Raw genomic sequence first — 21,381 nt, forward strand, 5'->3', positions numbered from 1 at the left:
GTAAGTTTTTTTTTGTTTGTTTTCCTAACAATAATTTATGACAACACTTTTTTAGTTGGACTTTGAGCATTCTGTGTTTTTAAATAACTTTGGTTTTGATGAGAGGCCATTCAGAAGGTGTTTGGTCATTTTTTTTATACATACTTTGTTGTAAATTGGTTTCTACACAGTCTCCTTAGGAACATTTTATAGCTCAATTCAAGCATTTTCTGGGTCAAGATAAAGAAAATATAGAATTAAAAAAAGCTTTACATTTCTAGACAGTTGTATTCCTTATCCCATTGATTTTAAATGCTAATAACAAAACAGAGACCCTCATTATTGCTCCTGATGATAAAATTCCTGTTATCAGGCAACATCTTACTTTTTTGCCACCTTTACTACAAACCAACTTTTGACAGCTCTTTATGCTTTGAACATCATTCTAGACAACTGGTCCGAGATTGTCTTTATCACTTAAGGAATATTTCAAAGACTGCTTAACTAGACTGCTGCATTTATTTCTAAGTATATTCTTGGTTTTTTTTGTGTTATTGTGAAGCATCTTGTGATTTTAACAAACAAACAAAAACCATATTTAGGGTTAGGTTTTTTTTTCTGGCAACCTTGTTAAAACAGGAGTAAATAGAGAGGACTAAAAGTGCTTGAATATGAAAAGCCTTTTCCTCTCAGTCAGTGCTTTTATATACTTTACATATATATTATATAGCATTTTTGCTATATTCTCCTTATTAATCAATTAAGTGTAATATTATAATACTTGCTTTATGTTTTTATTTACAAATAAGTTGTTATATATGCAAAAGCACTACAGAACAACAGTGGTTGTAAGCTGCCACCCAAATGTAACAATTAACAATCTTTCAGATGCATATTATGCTGAAAATTATTATCTGCCGGCCAGACACAAAATTTGGTTTCAATAGACACGTATCCAAATCTGTGAATAAAGTCACTTTAAGGCAAGGGAAGTTTATTTGTATAGCACATTTCAGCAACAAGACAATTCAAGGTGTCCTGTAGGGTGGATACATAAGAAAAGAAAACACATTAAATATACATTGCAGTGGCATATTAAAGGAAAATAAAGACAAATTAGACTACAGACTGAAGTGATAAATTAAATAGAACAGTCTAAGTCAACTTTAAACTTGTGATTTTAACCTTGATTTAAAATAACCCAAGGATTCTGCATTTTTGCAGTTTTCTGGGAGTTTGTTCCAGATTAGTGGAGCATAAGAACTGAATGATGCTCCTCAATGTTTGGAATGAGTTTTTCCAAGGTCCTGCTGGGACATTGGTCTTTTTATGCTGGAAATATTCTTTAGGTGATAGAAGGCAGACTTAGTGATTGTCTTTATGTGCCTCTGACAGTTCAGGTCTGATTCCATTACTACAACTAGATTTCAGGTCTGATCTGTGGTTTCTAGCTGTAGAAACTGAAGCTGTGTGCTAAATCTTGATCGCATCTCATTTGGTCCAAAAATAATTATTACTTAGGTTTTGTTTTTATTCAACTGAAGAAAACTATTGCACGTCCACACAATGATTTGTTCCAGCATCTAGCCAACACCTGGTGACATTGTAATGTATGACTGTGTGTCATTTGCATAGTTATGGTAACTACTTATGTTTGTTATAATTTAAGCTAGGAGGACCATGTAAATATTGAATAGTAGGGGGCCCAAGGTAGAACCTTGGGGAACCCAACATACGATTTTTGTCAGCTCTGATGTAAAGTTACTTACTGACACAAAAAGGTCCCTGTCCTTCAAGTAAGACTCAAACCAGTCAGGTGCTGTACCAGAAAGACTGACCCAGTTATTCAGGTACCCCAGTAATATACTATGGTAATGCTGCACTCAGGTCCAATAATACCAGCACTGTGGTTTTTCCACAGTCTGCACTTTGCAGTGTCTGTAGTGTTTGTAGTTGATTTGTGTAATTTCATCCAAATTAATTTTGATTGGACACAACATTGGTGTTGGACTTGGTATTGATGTACAGACTAGTCCTCTAATTTTCAGAATTTTCTCAGTAAAGAAGTTGGCAAATTCATTGCGGGTCCTGGTAGAGTGGAGGTTAGATGCTACAGACACAGGAGGGTTTGTTAACCTGTCAACCGTAGCTAACAAGGCACGAGCATTTTCAATGTTTTTGTTGATGATTTCCCAAAAGATAGATTCCCTGGCATTTTCAGTTAAAAGTTATATCTGTAAATCCAGTCTTTCGCTCTCTCTGTTCACCTTTTTGACATTCCCTTTTTTCTCACCGGTGGAACATGTCTCCACGGAGGTTTCTTCTTACTTTAATCTTAATAGAAGCTATGGGATCAATGATGTCTGAAATGTTAGAATAGAAGTTAACTACCAGCTCATTTACTGAGTTACAGGACAGAGTGGAAGTGAAAGAGTAATCGAGTCGATGGAAATGACTCTTTCAAAGTTGTTGCAAAGACCTGTTTGTCTTTGTGAAACTAAATGGTTTCACTATGGTCAGTGAAGAGATGTCTTTGGCTGTCTCAGTTTCATTTTTGATTCTTTGTGTTTACAATTTAAAAAGTTACTATGTTCTTCTAGTGTCATAATTGTCATCACAATATTAATCTTCACAACTGCAGGACTGTTTGGATGCAATGTTTGTCAAAGTGTAAATCTTCAGGTGGTTTACAATAAAATTGTACTTTCCAATAATATATTTGTCCACTTGAATGGACTTTTTACTCTCTTTTGTCCCCATAACTGATATATCTTAGTGATTAAGATCCTAAAGCTCTGGGAGACACTGCGATGATAGAAAATAACGAAAACAGTGGGGAAATGTGAGTTTAATGGTAATGGACTGAATTGCAATATTTAACAATAATATTGCAGTGTTGTTTTTCTAATATTGTTCAGCCCTAATTTTTACATTCATTTAGATCTTGGAGAATATTTTTACTGTTTGGCTGGTATGCTAGGCAGACATGTTTCTGCCACCACTCTCCACAGATGGTCCTGATATACAAATGGGTTTTAGCCTTTGTTAGCTTACCTGTAATCAACCTTTGAATCCCATCTGAGAGAGAAAACTGTGGACGGTTGATTTAGCCGGGGAAGACGCCGTTGCTTTAAGATTTTTTGACAAAGTGTCTTAAATTGTTTTTACATCATTTTTAAAATGTATGAAATTATTTTAATTGTGAATTTTTATTTAAAGATTTAACTGTAGTTTGTTTATGTTATACTTTTTGTATTCTTTAAAATATATTTTTTGTAAAATATACTTTTTTTTTTCTCTTAAAACACTGAAGTAATGCATGCATCTTTCTAACATTGCAATCACCTGTTTTTCTGCGTTATTTTAGACAAAGTGGCCAAGCCTACCATATCCTGTAATATGCACACTGCAAGCACCTCAAATCAATTTGGAGTCCAGGCTACTCTGACCTGCTCTTCACCATCCAAATATCATCAGTCTTTACTGACGTTTCAGTGGCGCTCAGATGCAAACATGCATCTTGGACCAGAGCTAATGATATCCCTTGGGGGTGAACTTGACAATCATATATACAGCTGTACTGTGCGCAACCCACTAACTGAAGAATCTGCAGCGTTTACTGCTAAGGACTGCTACCCTGGTAAGAAATCCTGTTCAGGACCAGTCCTGAGCTTTTCTCTTTGCCTGAATTACCACAACGGGGGACAAAGGATATTTAGATTTTATTTTATTTTGGACACACCTTCTCATTCAAAGAGTTTTCTTTATTTTCATGACTATGAATATTGTAGCTTCACACTGAAGGCATCAAAACTATGAATTAACACATGTGGAATTATATACTAAACAAAAAAGTGTGAAACAACTGAAAATATGTCTTATATTCTAGGTTTTTCAAAGTAGCCACCTTTTGCGTTGATTACTGCTCCACACACTCTTGGCATTATGTTGATGAGCTTCAAGAGGTAGTCACCTGAAATGGTTTTCACTTCACAGGTGTGCCCTGTCAGGTTTAATAAGTGGCATTTCAAGCCTTATAAATGGGGTTGGGACCATCAGTTGTTTTGTGCAGGAGGTGGATACAGTACACAGATGATAGTCCTACTGAATAGACTGTTAGAATTTGTATTATGGCAAGAAAAAAGCAGCTAAGTAAAGAAAAACAAGTGTCCATCATTACTTTAAGAAATGAAGCTCAGTCAGTCTGAACATTTGGGAAAACTTTGAAAGTGTCCCCAAGTGCAGTCGCAAAAACCATCAAGCTCTACAAAGAAACTGGCTCACATGAGGACCGCCCCAGGAAAGGAAGACCAAGAGTCACCTCTGCTGCGGACGATAAGTTCATCCGAGTCACCAGCCTCAGAAATCGCAGGTTAAACGCAGCTCAGATTAGAGAACAGGTCAATGCCACACAGAGTTCTAGCAGCAGACACATCTCTAGAACAACTGTTAAGAAGAAACTGTGTGAATCAGGCCTTAATGGTAAAATAGCTGCTAGGAAACCACTGCTGAGGACAGGCAACAAGCAGAAGAGACTTGTCTGGGCTAAAGAACACAAGCAATGGACATTAGACCAGTGGAAATCTGTGCTTTGGTCTGATGAGTCCACGTTTCAGATCTTTGGTTCCAACCACCGTGTCTTTGTGTGGCGCAGAAGAGGTGAACGGATGGACTCTACATGCCTGGTTCCCACCGTGAAGCATGGAGGAGGAGGTGTGATGGTGTGGGGGTGCTTTGCTGGTGACACTGTTGGGGATTTATTCAAAATTGAAGGCATACTGAACCAGCATGGCTACCACAGCATCTTGCAGCGGCATGCTATTCCATCCGGTTTGCGTTTAGTTGGACCATCATTTATTTTTCAACAGGACAATGACCTCAAACACACCTCCAGGCTGTGTAAGGGCTATTTGACCAAGAAGGAGAGTGATGGGGTGCTGCGCCAGATGACCTGGCCTCCACAGTCACCGGACCTGAACCCAAATGAGATGGTTTGGGGTGAGCTGGACGGCAGAGTGAAGGCAAAAGGGCCAACAAGTGCTAAGCATCTCTGGGAACTCCTTCAAGACTGTTGGAAAACCATTTCAGGTGACTACCTCTTGAAGCTCATGAACAGAATGCCAAGAGTGTGTGGAGCAGTAATCAAAGCAAAAGGTGGCTACTTTGAAGAAGCTAGAATATAAGACATATTTTCAGTTCTTTCACACTTTTTTGTTCAGTATATAATTCCACATGTGTTAATTCATAGTTTTGATGCCTTCAGTGTGAAGCTACAATATTCATAGTCTTGAAAATAAAGACAACTCTTTGAATGAGAAGGTGTGTCCAAACTTTTGGTCTGTACTATATATTTATATATATATAATTTTTTTGTTTTTGTTTTCTTTATTGACGTTTTCTCTTTCTACTGCAGCTTAGTTTCTTATTATAAACTGAAATTTCCTTAGCAATGGTAATCAGTATTGTAGGTGTTTATAGATGTTTTTTTCTTTCATTTTCACTTTCTGTTTGTTTTTTACAGACACGAGTCCAGCCATCCTGATTGCTGCTATTGTCATTCCCATTGTCATTCTACTTCTCTCTTGTGTGATTTTCTTCATTTTCTATAAAAAAGGTAAAGATGTAAAAAAAAAAAAAAAAACAATGCTTTAAGTAGTTGTGAATGTCCCAATACAATGTTTATCACACATAATCATGATGTTTTTGTTTTATAATTTTTAGTATATCTGAAACGTGAGAAGAAGTCTGATATGGAAAGTCAGTCAGCTTCTGGTATTAAAAACGGTATGTCACACTACTTTGTCTGGATTATGAATGCAAGTAACAAAAAAAGCGTTTTTGTTAAAGTTTTTGTAAGTATTTATTTACTGTTTTGAATTACATTGAAAAATCTTTTGCGTGATAATGGCCAACTTAGATGACTGTTGTAACAATCATTGAAATGATATTACCGCAGTTTGAAGTCTAAAATGTACATTCTGAAACAGCATTTTTTTAAGCTTTATAAAAGATTACCTGCTGGTTCATGGTACAGGTCAACGGTGACAGATGAGAAAAAGTAATTATTTGATCTTTTCCTGTACTGAATGTTTGTTTGCTCCTATATATACACATTTCTCTTGAATATGTTGAACTCTTTTCTCTTGAACAGTAACATGTCTAAGTATAATTATTACTGATGTTTTTCTTAGCAGTTTCCATTATGTGATCTAATGGTTTTTAATGGTCTAAATGATCATATTTAGACTATTAGACTTTAAAACCACAATATCGCTTCTGTTATTTGCAGTTTTTTTTCATTTCTTGTAAATAGTTTTTTATGCACAAATATCCATATTTTGTACTTTTGTTTTTACTTATCCTACTCAGTTGCACATTTCTTTAATGTGAGTTTGCTATTTTTAATAACTGTACAGTATTGTTTTCTGATGTTGTAAATTTGCCACAACAGTCTCCTATTCTTATTTTTTGTTTTTATATTTTTAACTTGTTGTGAATCTGAATGCTTTCTTTTTGCCTGTCACTGAATTTTCCCACTTAGGGACAATAAGAATATTTCTATTCTATATTTCATGTTTTTAGGGGCATCTTCTGACTGTGAGGAAAGCCGGGGTCTTCTGGACAGAGTGTCTACTTTGCCCTCTAAACAGACTCTTCGCCATTTAGACCAAAGGAATGATGATTCTGTGTCTGATCCCACCATCCAGGGTAAAGTCCCCTAACAAATGTTCTTGATTAAAGAAAGTATAGAATAAGTGTTTCAGGTAAATAAAAGTGGCTGACAGCAGTGGAAGAAATATTTTTTCTGTAAAAATGGTGGCAAGAACGTGTGAGGTGTCCAGGTGTCTGTGTGCATCTTAAATTACAGAGTAAAGTTTCATTTACTGCATCAGAAACCAGACTTTGTTTTTTTACTCTGTTTTGTCTCAGGGCAAAATGAGACAAGAAAAATGCACCTTAGAAACTCTGGTATGTTTATATCATCATAAAAATTCTACTTTTGGATCTATAACAGGCGGTGCAATAATTGAGCTGATTGGGGTTTGCTTTTTCCAGATGAAGTTTATATGAAGGAGCTTAGAGAAAGCATCCAGCGACATTCTCTGTCAGATAATCTGTTTCTCTCAATTCAGAAAACTCATTATTATCTAATTTTGCAAGTTTTACTAACATAGTTATTTTTGCTTCTCTTAGAAGTTCCGAAATGTATATCTGGAGCAAACTCTTTTACCTTTAAATATATTTCTGTTAATATATTTACATTTTTTGTTTATCATCCAATACATTTTTCTAAGACAGAATATTGAGGTTGTATGGTACTCCTAATTAAATGCTTTCATTCATTTGGTGTGAATTGATCTCAGTCCCTGTGTGGCTTCACTATTACATTGTGTTATATTTCATTTTTTTTATTTTTTGTGTTTTTGGCTTCAGAGAAAAACATAAACCAAGACAGCAAAATTTCATCTCCTTCCCCTGCGCCGGATGAACCATCTTTTACTATTTCTGATTCTCGTGCAAAAGAGAACGGGAAACCTTATGAAGCCGAGCCCAGAGATGCTGTGGTGGAAAACGTCTTGGAGGACGACCCTTCAGATTCTGAGAAGATGAATGAAACATTACCAGCTGAGGCAGCTGAACACGGTGAGTAAACATGGATTAAATATATTTTTAGACACAAATAACACTTCCCACAATGAAGAAGGTGATATATTTACCACTTCCTCCTTATTTCATACTGTGCAAAGTCTTCCTTTTTGATGTTTCTGATATTTGCTGCTATTTTCTAAAGTTTTTTTTAAGTGACTCCCAGCATTTTTTCATAGTTGTTCTGAAGAAAAAGCTGTGCCTCCCCCAATGGCCACCCAGGTTCCTAAAATAAAACTTTAGTTACAAAAAGACAAAATGGAACCACCCTTCCCAAACCACCAGTCACTGTTTCTTAAGTCACACCCAGTTGTTTTTGCTATTCTATTGCAGCTGTTTGGGAATCTCTGACAGGTGCCTTCTGTTCAGTAGAAACAAAACACCTGAAAATGCATATTTAGCCAGTTCAGTTACAACAGTGGAGATTTTGAGTTTCCTTGTAAATCTCCTTAACCACACTTACTTAGTTGAGCAAGGTCCTGCTGGCTGGGATGGTCCATTGTCTTAAGGCAAGAAACAATATGATTCAGCATGTGTCATTATTTGTAAAATTAGCTTTAAATGTTTGTCTTTAGAGTTAATTGGTGCCCAAATCAGTGTGTAAAGACCCCTTCACTGTGTCAACAGACTGTTTCATATGTTTTGGAAACTGTTGTAAATGGTAAATGGACTGAACTCGTATAGCGCTTTTCCAGTCATACAGACCGCTCAAAGCGCTTTACACTAGAGCCACATTCACCCAATCGCACTCACTAACGCTCACACATTCATACACCGATACGCAGATCGGTAGGCAACTTGAGGTTAAGTGCCTTGCCCAGGGGCACATCGACATATGGCAGGAGGAATCGAACCCACAACCTTCTGATTGTGGGTGTTCACCTCGTGTTGTTTTCAACCGTGTACTTCAGTTTGGACATGATGGGTGTATTCATTTCTTTCCAGGATCACATTGTTAGATTCTTTGTGAAGTTAAAAGAGAAACTTGCAGCGTGGTGTGTCTGTAAATTTCTTTCATGCAGTTTAACGAAACCCCGATGCACACGTTCAGGCATATCCCAACATGCCTCTGGATGTAACGGCAATGTTTACAGCTCTTCTTCCCACGCACAGTTTCTGTTATGCAATGACGCTGGGATTCTTGTTTTTATCCCGGGACAGATAAAAAAAATTAATTGATGCAACTTAAGGACACCTGGATATCTCCTTTGATTCATTTTTTTTATCCTAGTTTAATGACTCAGGTATTCATCCAAAATATTTTTTATAGAAGGTGGCATTTGTTGTTTTGCTTTTGTCACTTGTAGTTAGATACATGAAATCTGTCATTTTTACCTAATTTGGATAACAAGCTATTTATGTTTTATGTTTAGTAATAAAACTAAAACAAGCTGGCCTCTTCAGCTTCTCAGAAGTGTTCGGGTAACGATGTTTTAATAAACAGGAAACAGCAGATCTCAATTATGATGCAAGAAGCAAAGGTACTGAAAGCATTAACTTATTAGAATCAAATTATTGTATGATTTCATTTGCTTATCAAAAGTTTTAATTCAACCTGCATGCGACAGTTTACACTTAGCTTTGTTTTGTGAGCTTTTGTTTTTGCCTGTTTTGTAATCTGGTTCAGACTAGAACAAAAATTAACACAATGGAAGTTCATTTCCTTTTCCTGTGCCTCTAAAAACACCTCATCCTTTTCATCCTCATACAGATGACAAAGTTCAAATGGATGCAGATGAGCTTGGAAACGATATGGAGGTGAAAAGGATTGATCCTGCAGACTCGGAGAATGGAAAGGATGTGCTATCTGGCATATCGGACCAACATAGTCAGTACACATGAGCTTAAATTCATTTAAACTCTGCTGTTTCTCTGCTATCTTTAAAAACTGAACTTCCTAAATCTTTTAATCAGCTACAACTTCATTTATAATTTGCTTGATGTCTTTCAAAATTGGATTTACATTTTCTAAAAATTAAAACAGATCAGAACAGAAACGTTGTATGTTGCTATATAAACCAACTCGTTTTTTTTATTGAATTTAATTTCTCATGATGGTGTGAGTTTAGAGTGATGTCTGTCCACATTTTTTTGTTTTTGTTTTGCAGGTCCAGACAAAAATAAAGATGAAGATAATAGAGCTTCGTCTCCTCCTGAGGTGCCTCGAAAATCCAACATCGTTCGGAACTTCTCTGAGCTACAAAAAGAGAAAGACAGAAATATGCAACCAAAGGTTGTTAAGAGGCAAAACGATCCTGCAGACTCTGGGAATGCAATTGATAAATTGGCTGCTGGGTCAGATAATCAGAGTGAGTAAACATGGGCTAAATAACCTGTTTTAAAAACAACTTTTATGAACAGCAATTTGAGTGAAAACTTTACCCTGTGCCTCCTGCCTGCTGCTCTAAACTGCTGTATGTCATATCAGTTTTATAACATTTGTTATCAACAATGCTGGCCTTTGTACTTATAATAGCAAATAATCTTTTGCTTGTCTCTCCTGCTGCTCGTCTCTTAGCATTACCTTATATTGACTGTTTATTTTATTTTGCTGCACTCTTTCTTTATGTGTCTAAGTATCATCCTTTAGGAAGAGTTGGGTGATTCATTGATAGTCTTTGGCGCTAAATTGGGGCCTTAAAGTTTGTTCAAAAGAAAAACATTTGAACCTGAAAAATTATTTTGAACCTCCCCCCAAAAAAATGTGAAAACTGAAAAAAAAAAGTTTTGCAACTGAAAAAAAAACTGCTGTGAAACTGGAAAACAACAAGTTCAAAACTACTTTTCAGATTCAAGTTTTTTTTTTCGAACTTGCAGATTTTCTTTTCGGCTTCAAACTTTTGGCCCTGTTTTGGCGTGGGGGCGGGGCCTCAGATCACAGGGTTGAGGAATCATGACTGACAGCTCAACACAGCGGCTGAACAGCATATTCCCAGCTGTTGCATTCAGGGACCGTGGGAACTGGAATTATCTGTAATTCATCATCACATTAAAAACTAAGCATTCACAAAGTAAGAAATGCCTTGTCCTATCTATCTATATATATGATATATATATTATATATATTATATATATATATTTATATTTATATATATGATATATATATTATATATTTATATTTATATATATATATATATATATATATATATTTTTTAAGGGAACCACTGTCCCACTAAGTCAGCGGTATGCCAGTTTGCCCCTGGCTGTGAGTCACTTCACTAAATCAAGACCAAACACGTTTTAATCAAAAATGCACCAGAAACTGAAACCCGAGTCCAGTCCATGTGAAAAGAATTCCAGGCTTAATTATGCAAGGATATTCGGAAAATACCGACTCGTTTTGCATCTGGTTTCATTCCCGCCGTTTAGTCTGGCAGTTCTTTTGCTTTATGTTGAGAGCATGGGAAATCTCCAACACGGACTTAAAATGCTGTGCAAATCTGTCAAGATCATATTTTCTCCTCTGAGATGTGCGTCGTGTATTCATGTAAGCTGCTTCTATCGGTGAAGCCTGTTATCTTTCAAAACCAATCACATATATAGAATATCGATGATGTATTACAGATAATTCCAGTTCCCACGGTCCCTGAATGCAACAGCTGGGAATATGTTGTTCAGCCATGGTGTTGAGCTGTCAGTCATGATTCTGCACCCCGTGATCTGAGGCCCCGCCCCCCACGCCAAAACAGGACCAAAAGTTTGAAGCTGAAAAAAAAATCTGCAAGTTCGAAAAAAAAAACTTGAATCTGAAAAGTAGTTTTGAACTTTTATTTTTCCAGTTTCACAGCAGTTTTTTTTTTCAGTTGCAAAACTTTTTTTTCAGTTTTCACATTTGTTTTGGGGGGAGGTTCAAAATAATTTTTCAGGTTCAAATGTGTTTCTTTTGAACAAACTTTATGGCCCTAATTTAGCTCCATAGTAGTCAATTGGTTTGCATTTTTTGCTTTATGAGTGTGTCATTGTGTTACGGTTGAAGGAGTTTTTTTAAATGCTCTGGGTTTTTTTTTTGGTTGCACAGAGTTGGCAGTAGCTGGGAGTTGAGGCCCTGCCGTCTGCTTCAATGCATTCAGTGTAAATGTGTTTCAAGCCTTTGTGTCTCTGGGTGCAGCACAGCTTTCAGCTGGCCTCTGTGTTGTGATAACTGTTACGTGACACATTTGGAGGAGTCAGAATATAAAAATAGATCTGTCGTACTGGAGAGTGTACTTCAGGAGACACAGAAGAACCCACCAGACAGGTCGGGGTTAGGGTTGTGGAGAAATATAAAGCAGGGCTGAGTTATAAAACATCACAAGCAATTCTCGTCTCATGAAGGACAGTTTAATTAACCTGGAAACAGAAAGAATATAGCACAACTTCAAACCGACCAAGACGTGGCTGTCGAGCTAAACTCACAGGTCGGGCAAGGAGAGCATTAGTCAGAGAAGCACAAAAGAGACCTGTTGTAACGCCGGAGGAGCTGCAGAAATCTATTGACCTAGCTGGTAGAATCTATCGACAGGGCAGCTATTAGTTGTGCACTCCCCAAATCTGCGCTCTATGGAAGAAAGCCATAAAAAGCCATGTTTGCAGTTTTCCACAAACAATAAGAAATACAGCAAACATGTGAAAGAAGGTCCACTGGTCAGATGAGACCAAAATTAAGCTTAGTGGCCTAACTGCAAACATTATTTGAGGTGGAAAACTAACCCCCTTGTATCACCTTGAACACTCCATGCCCACAGTGAAGCATGGTGTAGTTGGCATCATGTGGGTGATGCTTTTCTTCAACAGGACAGGAAGGCTGATTAAAGTTGATGAGAAGATGTATGGCACTACATGCAGGGCAATTCTGGAGGAAAACCTGGAAAAGACTTAAATGGTCCAGTTTCACCTTCCGGCAGAATAAGAACAATAACCAGAGCCAGGGCTACAAAGCAAATTGGCTCGCCTGTTTTTTACAATTAAGGTCAAATATTGCATAAACATCATTCCTTGATAAAAATCTTTGTGATTTTTGTTTTTAGCTGTGGATTTTCACACAAGTAAATGGTATTGATGCTAACCAGTCACAAAATATAGACGCCAACCTCTGTGGAGTTGGATTGCTAGTTTTTCCCTTAAAAGCAAGACAGAACTGTTTTTTACTACTAAACCTTGTAATCTTCAGTTTATCAGATGTGCTTCATTAACAGTCTTTAACTTAAAATAGCCAATCAAATATGTGAGGTTAAGCTCAAAAGTAAAGAAAACAGCAATCACTTATTAACATCAAAATATGTTATTGTATTTTTGTTCATTTGTATTTTTTACCATCACTTGTTAAAACTGCAGAGTGCTATAAAGTAAATTTTAATCAAATTCTATGAGAGAGTTTGGGAATGTTTTTCCTACAGCATTTCTGTCTATATTGCAGGTTTAGAGAACAAAGCTGAAGACGGTGAAATTTCATCTCCTCCTCCTGCGTCACCTCGTCTTGATCATCCTCCTACAGAAGACAAAAAACAAGCAGAAATGATGGACAACAAAGAGGGCGATCCTGTGGAAACAAATGATGCTTCACCTGATGTTCCGAATGACCATAGTCAGTACAAATAAGTTTAGCTCGTTTAAACTCTGCAGTGTCTCTGCTATATTTAAAAATGAAACTTATTAAATCTATTAATCATCAACTTCTTTCTAAATTGCTTGAGGTGTTTCAGAGGACAGAAAACGATTGCCTTTACATTTTCTAAAAAATAAAATGGAGATCTTTACAGAAAATGTTTTGTTGCCAAATAAGGCAGCTGATGTTTAACCTCCCTTGATGGTGTGGGTTTAAAGTCGTGTTTATTCCATTTTCCTTTTTTTTGTTGTTTTGTTTTGCAGGTCCAGACAAAAATAAAGATGAGAATAATAGAGCTTCGTCTCCTCCTGAGGTGCCTCAAAAATCCAACATCGTTCGGAACTTCTCTGCACTACAAAAAGAGAAAGACAGAAATATGCAACCAAAGGTTGTTAAGAGGCAGACTGGTCCTGCAGACTCTGGGGATCCAAATGATAAATTGGCTGTTGGGTCAGATAATCAGAGTGAGTAAACATGGGCTAAATAACCAGTTTTAAACACAACACTATAAAAACAACTTTTATTAACAATTTGTTATATTTAAAATGTTTGATTTGACATACAAAACTCATATATATTCTAATTCCTTGCAATATTAATATTATTTATTCTGTCAGCATTTGCTCCCCTAAACTTTTCATTTTTTATATCAGTTTTACAACATTTGTTAGTTACATTATTGTATGGAGCCATTTGTTTTAATGGTGTTGAAAGACATGATGCAAAAGGAAAGTAACGCACCTTACTGCAGATCAAATATTGCAGCAATGACCTAATAGTTACATCCCTTAATCTCAAACTACACTATGCAGATGCTTTACTCAGTTTAGATCTGCCAAGGTTAAAACCAAAAGTGAAACTTGTGGCATCACTTGCTGTCTAATGAATTTGTCTAATAATTATTTGACCACTTGGGGGCACTCAGGGAACATTGAAACGTACCTAAATGGTTAGTTTAGCTTCTATGTTGGAGAAAATAAATATAAAGAGATGCTGACATCAGGGAAAAGTAATATTTGTGACTAAAATACAGAATTTCACACCCTTGATCTCCAGTATATCTCAGCCTTTTACAACAGGAGCACATCAACAGCGACACTCATACTTCAGACATGACCGGACTTGATGTTCCACAAAATCTCCTTTATTTCCTCAACATTGGAGGTTGTTTAAAACTCCAGTATGCATAATCTGGGTTTTATTTTTTATTTTTTTGTACAAATGTTACTTCTTCGAACATCACAATTTTGCCTGTTTAGTCTTTTTCTGGAGTTATTTTTTTATATGTTATTTGTAAAATGTACATTTTTCTTTTTCGAGAGGTTGTTTAAAGATATTTCTTGTTGTTCTGTATTTTGAAGAGCTTTTCTAAAACTGTCATTGTTCATAAGGAATGCAAAAAGATTAGCATACACTGTAAACCTAAAGCAACTTTATTATTTTTATTATGTCATCAACTCCAAAGCTCTCAGATTACATTATGTGTCCTATAACAGAATATGGAATCCAACACAATAGGTTCAGCATCAGCAGTTTCATCAATGTTTATTCATAATGTTCTAGTATTTCCTGATTTTAGAAAAGAAAAACACTTATTCTGAATGAGTTTTCCATATTCGGGAATGACTAACATTGATCAGTTTTGACAGGTTCAATTGTATTTACACAAGCATGTCGCAACTTGGAAGGAGGACTCAATCTGATTATCTTTAATGCACTCCATTGCTTTGTTTGGAAGACAGTTTTTGGCTTTGTTCACTCCTAAAAGTCCATGCAGGGAAATTTTATTGTAATACTCACAGTGAACTGTTCAACATATTTGCAAATTCTTAGCAGATGGGTTTAAGCAGAACTGTAATTGTGTGTTTCAGATTCAGAAAAGAAGAAAGAGGAGATTGAGTCTACAAAACAAACCTCTGAAAATGATGTTCAACCACCGCCTGTTGCCAAGGAGAATTCCCCTTTGAGCCAAAACTCTCCAAAGATTTCACCAAAAGATGAACACAAACAAGACATCAGCTCAGAGGAACTGGCAGGAAAGCCTACAGAGAATGATACTGAAGAATCTGCTTCATTATCCCCAGAAGAACCAGAAAACAAGGAACAAGGTTCACCCGTCGCCACTCCAGAAGAGACTGATTCAGAATCGACTGAGAATGAGCAAAAGCCTCATGCGACTGAAAATGAATCGGACGTGAAGACTCCGCAAAAGATGTGACAAACACCCCTCACCCCCCAGAGCGGTCTCAAAGCCAAGAAATAAACACAAGACAAGAAAGCTAAGACTTTCCAGAGTTTTCAGATGAAGCAGATCCAGTCTCAGAGGATGAAAACTAACAAGACTGAGCACATCATTATAATCTGCTGAAGACAAGGAAAACCTAAAGAGAAAAATATAAAACAAGAGCTTTAATGGGGTTGGGCAAACTGTTGAATAGGCTCCTTTTGTATGCATCCTCTCATACAACATGGCAAATAAAAGGGCAGAATTCAAGGAGAAACCCAATAATAAAAGAGACTGATTCAGTGGAAAGGAACACATTTCAAAACCAAAAACAATGAGGAGTTTTACTCTGAGATCGACCAGGAGAAGTATTCAACACTAAGGTGAAGACAGATGGATGCTCCATGCATCTGTCTTTTTTTCTTTTTTGGTTTTAAACAAGAGCTTACCCACGTTTTCATACCCAAATAACCTTTTGTCACGTAACAACCACAAGCTTCACTGTATTTTATTGGCATTGTTTTTGTAATAGAACAAGACAATGAAGTGGATAATTTTTCAATTTTCAAGTGGAAGGAAAATGATAGTCTTTTTTTTTTTTTACATAATGAAAAACTGAAAAGTTTTTCCTTAAAGCAAGTGACTTCAGGCCCCTGTTGAAACGGCTTTTGCTTTTCACATCAAGAGACGTAAACGTTTCCCGTTCTGTTTTGCAATAGCTCAAGCTTAGTCAGTTTGGATGGAGAGCACTGGTGATGATATTTTTAAGTCTTTTCGATCAGATTTAGGTCTAGGTCTTTCTAACACATGAATATTTGCTTTAAACCAATTTATTGTAACTCTGGCTGTTTAGGACCGTTATTCTGCTGGAAGGTGAACCTCTGCCTCCGTTTCAAGTCTTTTGCAGTTTCTAACAGGTTCTTCTCCATCCATCTCCCCATCAACTTGACTAGTTACCTTTCCTGCTGATTAAAGGTATCCCCACAGCTTGATGCTGAACGTTTCTCCATATTGTGAATTTTTCTGCCACACATAGCCTTTTGTATTTAGGCCACAATCTTTCTATTTTAATGTGGCGAAAAAGGGTGAAAATGTTCAAGGCGTATTGATACTTTTGCAAGCCACCGCATGGTGTCAAATATTTTGCTTTTAAAAACTAATTCCAGCAAGCAAGTAAACAATGGCGGATGATATCTTTTTAAAAGTAATGTTTATACACATAGCTACAGAAATGTTATGTTTGTTAAAGCAATTCACTCAAGTGCTACAAGGTAAACAGGACAGGAAATGTATACATTTTTGTTTGTTTTAAGTATCTCAATCTCTTCAGTCAGAATTATTAATTATTACACTTTATACTCAAGTTTTCATCTGAATCTGAAATCATAATGTTTACAACTGTATATGTATTTTCTATAATTTTTTGGCGTGCAGAAATCTATAAACTTTGTAATTCATCATAAAGTGATATGTCTATAACGATATACAACAATCAGGCATAACATCTTGAATCTAGCATGGACACCTGGATTGGTCTGCACGCAGCTATGCTGCCTCTGACCCAATAAACTGCATTGTTTTTTGTATTCTGGCATCTTTCTATAAAAACCAGCAGTAGATTTATCAGTAGTTTAAGCTTCAGTAGCTCATCTGTTGGATTGGACCACAAGGGGCCAACTTTTACTTTACATGTCTTTTAGTGGACTTTGGCTGTGACCCTGTTGCCAGTTCACTACTTCTCCTTCCCTGAATTACTTTTCATAGAGCAGGCTGGGAAAACACCCCACAGGAATTAGAGTGTTAGAGATGCTCTGACCAATTAAACATCACAATTAGGCCCATGCCTGACATCCATAAATCATTATGCTTGACCATTTCTCCTACTTCTAACACTTAACTTTGTTGATTTGCTGTTTCAAATATCCTACCCACTGGTGAGTATGTTGTACATGTCATTTGTCTGTGGTCATAATGTTATGCCTGATCTGTATGTTTTTATAGTGACTAAATATGATTTGCCTCACTTTAATTTGATCCTTTTCATGTTGCGAGCGAGTATTAATAATATATTGCAATAAATAAAGGTAACGAGGGACTTCTGACACCTTTTAACTCTGAACGAGTTTGTGAAAGTGTTTTTATTTACTTTACATGTGCTTTCTGTTCCTTCAGTTGTCCCTGGCTGTATTAGAAAGGTACATTTATAGTTAGTTAAACAAACTGTATCTAAACTGCATAATTAATGTGGGTTTTGCTTGCTCTTGTGGCTGTTTTTATTATTGGTGTTTATAATTGTGGTAAATGCTTTAAACAGCCCCTCCTACTGGAAGGAGCTCTGTATGTTTTCCTTTGGATTAAATTAGAGATGACTGTAATATTGACTTGTAAAATCTTTTGTATAGTTACACAAATTTAAATAATTTAAGTGTTTTTAATAGGTGTTAATTAGTGTATGATATGTTGTTTATAAGATAAATTGCTGATAGTATTATTTTTACTATAGACCCAGTAATTCCAAAGAAATTAAAAGGGAATACGTTTTTGAAAATAAACTCTAATAAAAATGGAATGCCACAATTTTATTCAGCATTAGTTAATTAAATCAGCTTAATTTAATATTAATTTAATATTATAGTTCAAAATATTAAAGTGTATTTTTTGTGTATAATTTAGGAACTCTGGACACTCTAGACAACATTTTACTGGCAAATGTTTGTTCTTATTACCTTTACATTTTAATACAGTTTTTGAAAGATTTATTAGCATTTTTGTATTTTTCATTAGGAAAAAACATTTTTTCAGACTCCATGATAAATTTGTAACTTCCACAGCAAATCAGGTCTATATTTTTTATAATTTGTTTTTATGATCATGAGAACTTGATGCAGAGCATTTTTTTTCTGCTTATATTTGTCTTAAGCAAGATGACTCCAGGGCAATCCAGATTTATTTTAAAGGTCACATGGTTTAAGCTGTATAAAGGTGAATTTCAATAAAATTAAATATCACTGAAAAGTAAATTGTTCCAGTCATTCAATTGAACAGGTAACACTAGTGTATTATATAGATTCATTCCGTAGTGATATATTTTAAGCATTTATTTACATTAATTCAAAAGATTATGGCTTACAACTAAGGAAAATCTAAATTTAAGTTTGTCAGGTAATTAAAACATCATAAAACCATTAGTTTGTCCAGGTACAGTACACACATTCAATACTTGGTCAAAGCTTCTTTTGGCAGCGCTGCATAGCATGAATAAACACTTGGAATACATTTCTGTGTAATAAATCTAATGAAATAAGTTTTGAGGATATTCTTAATTGTAATGCATTATTCCTATAAAATAAAATGTTAACAATGAACTTGAAGTAAAAGAAACGGTAAAACAAAAAGGTGTTTGACAGCTTTGAACTGCAAATCAATGTCATGTACAGTGCACAAGTATGACACCAGCATATTGAAACGCAGTAGTACTCCCATGTCAGTAGGGGGCAGTGTTTAACAATCTTTACCTTTTGAAATTGGCTTTTTTTCCCTGTTAATTTAGACATTAGAAATTAATTCTCTTTTAGTTACTCTATTAATTAGATGGTTGCAGGATAGCAGCTTTTATAAAGGCATTTCAATTAAAAACATTAAGAATGGAGTGTTGAAATCTCCCTTTAGATAAATTTATTGCAGAACATTTTTTAAAGTCTGGAGCCTTCAGATATGTTATTTCGCCTTAAGTTATAAGCTGTGTGTTGATGGATTGTTGTATAACTTCATTACGAGGGCAAATGTGTGGGATCGAGGATGTCCAAGATGTTCACACTGATTTCCGCGGTTCCCTAATGAAATAGGTCTACTTAAATTACCCAATTTCATTACATCTCCAAATGATTGTGCATGATCATCATACCAAAAACATTCCGGCTGGAGAGGAGAGGGCTGCGACATGGAAAAACGTAATAGGTCAGCCAACTGAACTACTCTGTGTTATGAGTACATGACAAGCTGGTGTAGATTTGGGAGGGCAGTGGTTGGGCTGTGTGAGAGAGTCGTGCATGATTAGTTTAGCCTCTGAGTCACTGAGAAGTCTGTGATCTGCTACCACCTGCCCTGTGGGTTCAAGACGCATGAACAGAATGAACAATATCGTATTTCTGTGGCCACAACAAATACCGAGGCTTTATTGGAGTGTGGAGTTATTTGTGGGGCTCTGCCTCCTCAGATCCCAGTCTCCAAGCAGTTCTGCATATTTATTGATGAAAAACCTTTTTAGTTATTGTTAAAGTACAAACAATGATCTCAAATACACAAAACATTACACAGGAGTGTGCTATTTAGGATCAGATCAAGATTGTTGTTCTTTAAATTGTTTATGCCCTTTTGTCCTTGTTGTAGTAGAAAAAAAAAGAGTGCTAAAAGAAGAATGGGCTCCTCTCCAGAAGTGCCTTTTATACGGGGGCTTATTAGCATGCTGGGTTGTTTAAATTGCCTCCTGGAGGGCTGACGTGAAATCGAACAATATCCCCTGGCTTTAGAGACTACAGCCCCACGGCTTCTCATTTATTTTTATGCAGAGTTAGGACAGAGCTTTGGCACCGCTCTGCTGAGGAAGCCGAGCCCAGGGAGGCCAGGTCTGAGTAGGTCAGGACAAATCAATTAATATTCGCTCAATAAAAGTTCTTGGCTATTTCTGAGCCATTCTTTGCTGTGACACTCCAACCTGGGCGCCTACGTAATGATGTGGTGGTGCTGGTAAATATTTTTAAGACACACAATGAAATAATAACCCTTTATTTCCCATTCCTATTAAAAAGCTTGACTTGAGTTTGGACTTTACTTCTGACAGCTAATAGCCATCATTGTTTATTAGTGATATTATTATAGTTTATTAAAGGTCTCCCTCTTGGGTGATGATTTTTATGACCATGCTTTTCCCTTCGCTGGACTCTTTGCATTTATTTTTCTGCAAACATTTGGTCATGTTGAATTCAAGCATGCCCAAGGCAAAAAAGATTATTACAGCCATAGAAGTAGCCAACACAGTGGAAACAATTGCTAATAAGTGCTCCAAATGAGACCGATAAAATGAGTGCAGGCTCAAGAAGTGAGAGGTATTTGTATGATCTCAGTTGTCCGGAATAATTAGAATTACTATGAATTGGGGTCAAGACTTTAAGTAAATTTCATGCATAGTGGGCACTAGAGTGGACAGCAATTCAAAAGCTGTGTGTGGGGGGGTGTTGGTCATACAGTTAAGCCACTTTGTTGGATTTTGATGTGTCACGTCAAGCAATCCCACCTGATGGCCATACGGTGTGGGTGCACAAATAATTATTATATTAGTAGCATCAATTATCAAAGCACTAATATAGTTAAAACTTTTAAATGTTGATATTATGTGAGGAGGAATCATGAAAATAATTCAGTATCAGTAAATGTTTCTGCAGATTTTCCTTTCAAACAATTACAGATTTTGTGTTTCCACGTGGCAAGATTAGAGACCGTGTGGTAGCAGCTTAACATATAAGACTGGAGTTCAGTGCACAGCAGAGAGGGATTGTGTAACTAATATTCAAAAGAAATGAAGATGATGCTACCTTATGTTTCACGAAGTAGTATATAGGCAATTCTATGCCTCAAGGTGTTGCGGCCTGCATTTTTAAGATGTTCTCACTTAAACACACCTGAAGCAAAGACCTGATTTCCAAGGTCCTGTATTATTGGTGACAAGTTGAGAAGGGAAGTAACTTTTTAAACTGAGCTTGATTTGGAGGAGTAACACTATTAAATTATGAAGTACACAGCATTATCCCTAACTCCATCAGCTGAAGATGCTGATAGATTTCTAGACACTATGGATCTGTATGTAGCTAAAGATACTTAGAACAAAAGACAGCAAAATCTCAGATACCTGGAAGCTCAGAAAGAACATGTTTTAGTCTGAGAGCCTCCT

At 36.2% G+C, this 21,381-nt stretch overlaps 1 protein-coding gene across 2 annotated transcripts in view; it reads left to right on the top strand.

The window, feature by feature from the left end:
• LOC124871476 (probable histone-lysine N-methyltransferase CG1716) overlaps nucleotides 1-18,449 on the top strand; it is a 23,048-nt gene extending 4,599 nt beyond the window's left edge. The window contains exons 3-13 of one of the 2 annotated variants that reach the window (XM_047370795.1): nucleotides 3,347-3,619; nucleotides 5,501-5,593; nucleotides 5,701-5,763; nucleotides 6,562-6,687; nucleotides 6,910-6,948; nucleotides 7,414-7,623; nucleotides 9,338-9,454; nucleotides 9,735-9,935; nucleotides 13,022-13,189; nucleotides 13,474-13,674; nucleotides 15,082-18,449. In XM_047370795.1, coding sequence (XP_047226751.1) covers nucleotides 3,347-3,619; nucleotides 5,501-5,593; nucleotides 5,701-5,763; nucleotides 6,562-6,687; nucleotides 6,910-6,948; nucleotides 7,414-7,623; nucleotides 9,338-9,454; nucleotides 9,735-9,935; nucleotides 13,022-13,189; nucleotides 13,474-13,674; nucleotides 15,082-15,428 — 1,838 coding nt within the window. In that variant the 3' untranslated portion in view covers nucleotides 15,429-18,449. The remainder of the gene's footprint in view (nucleotides 1-3,346; nucleotides 3,620-5,500; nucleotides 5,594-5,700; nucleotides 5,764-6,561; nucleotides 6,688-6,909; nucleotides 6,949-7,413; nucleotides 7,624-9,337; nucleotides 9,455-9,734; nucleotides 9,936-13,021; nucleotides 13,190-13,473; nucleotides 13,675-15,081) is intronic. The other variant, XM_047370796.1, reaches the window with a different exon arrangement.
• Nucleotides 18,450-21,381: the final 2,932 nt, after the last annotated feature.

This window comes from Girardinichthys multiradiatus, chromosome 7 (assembly GCF_021462225.1).
Source record: "Girardinichthys multiradiatus isolate DD_20200921_A chromosome 7, DD_fGirMul_XY1, whole genome shotgun sequence".
Lineage (NCBI taxonomy): Eukaryota > Metazoa > Chordata > Actinopteri > Cyprinodontiformes > Goodeidae > Girardinichthys > Girardinichthys multiradiatus.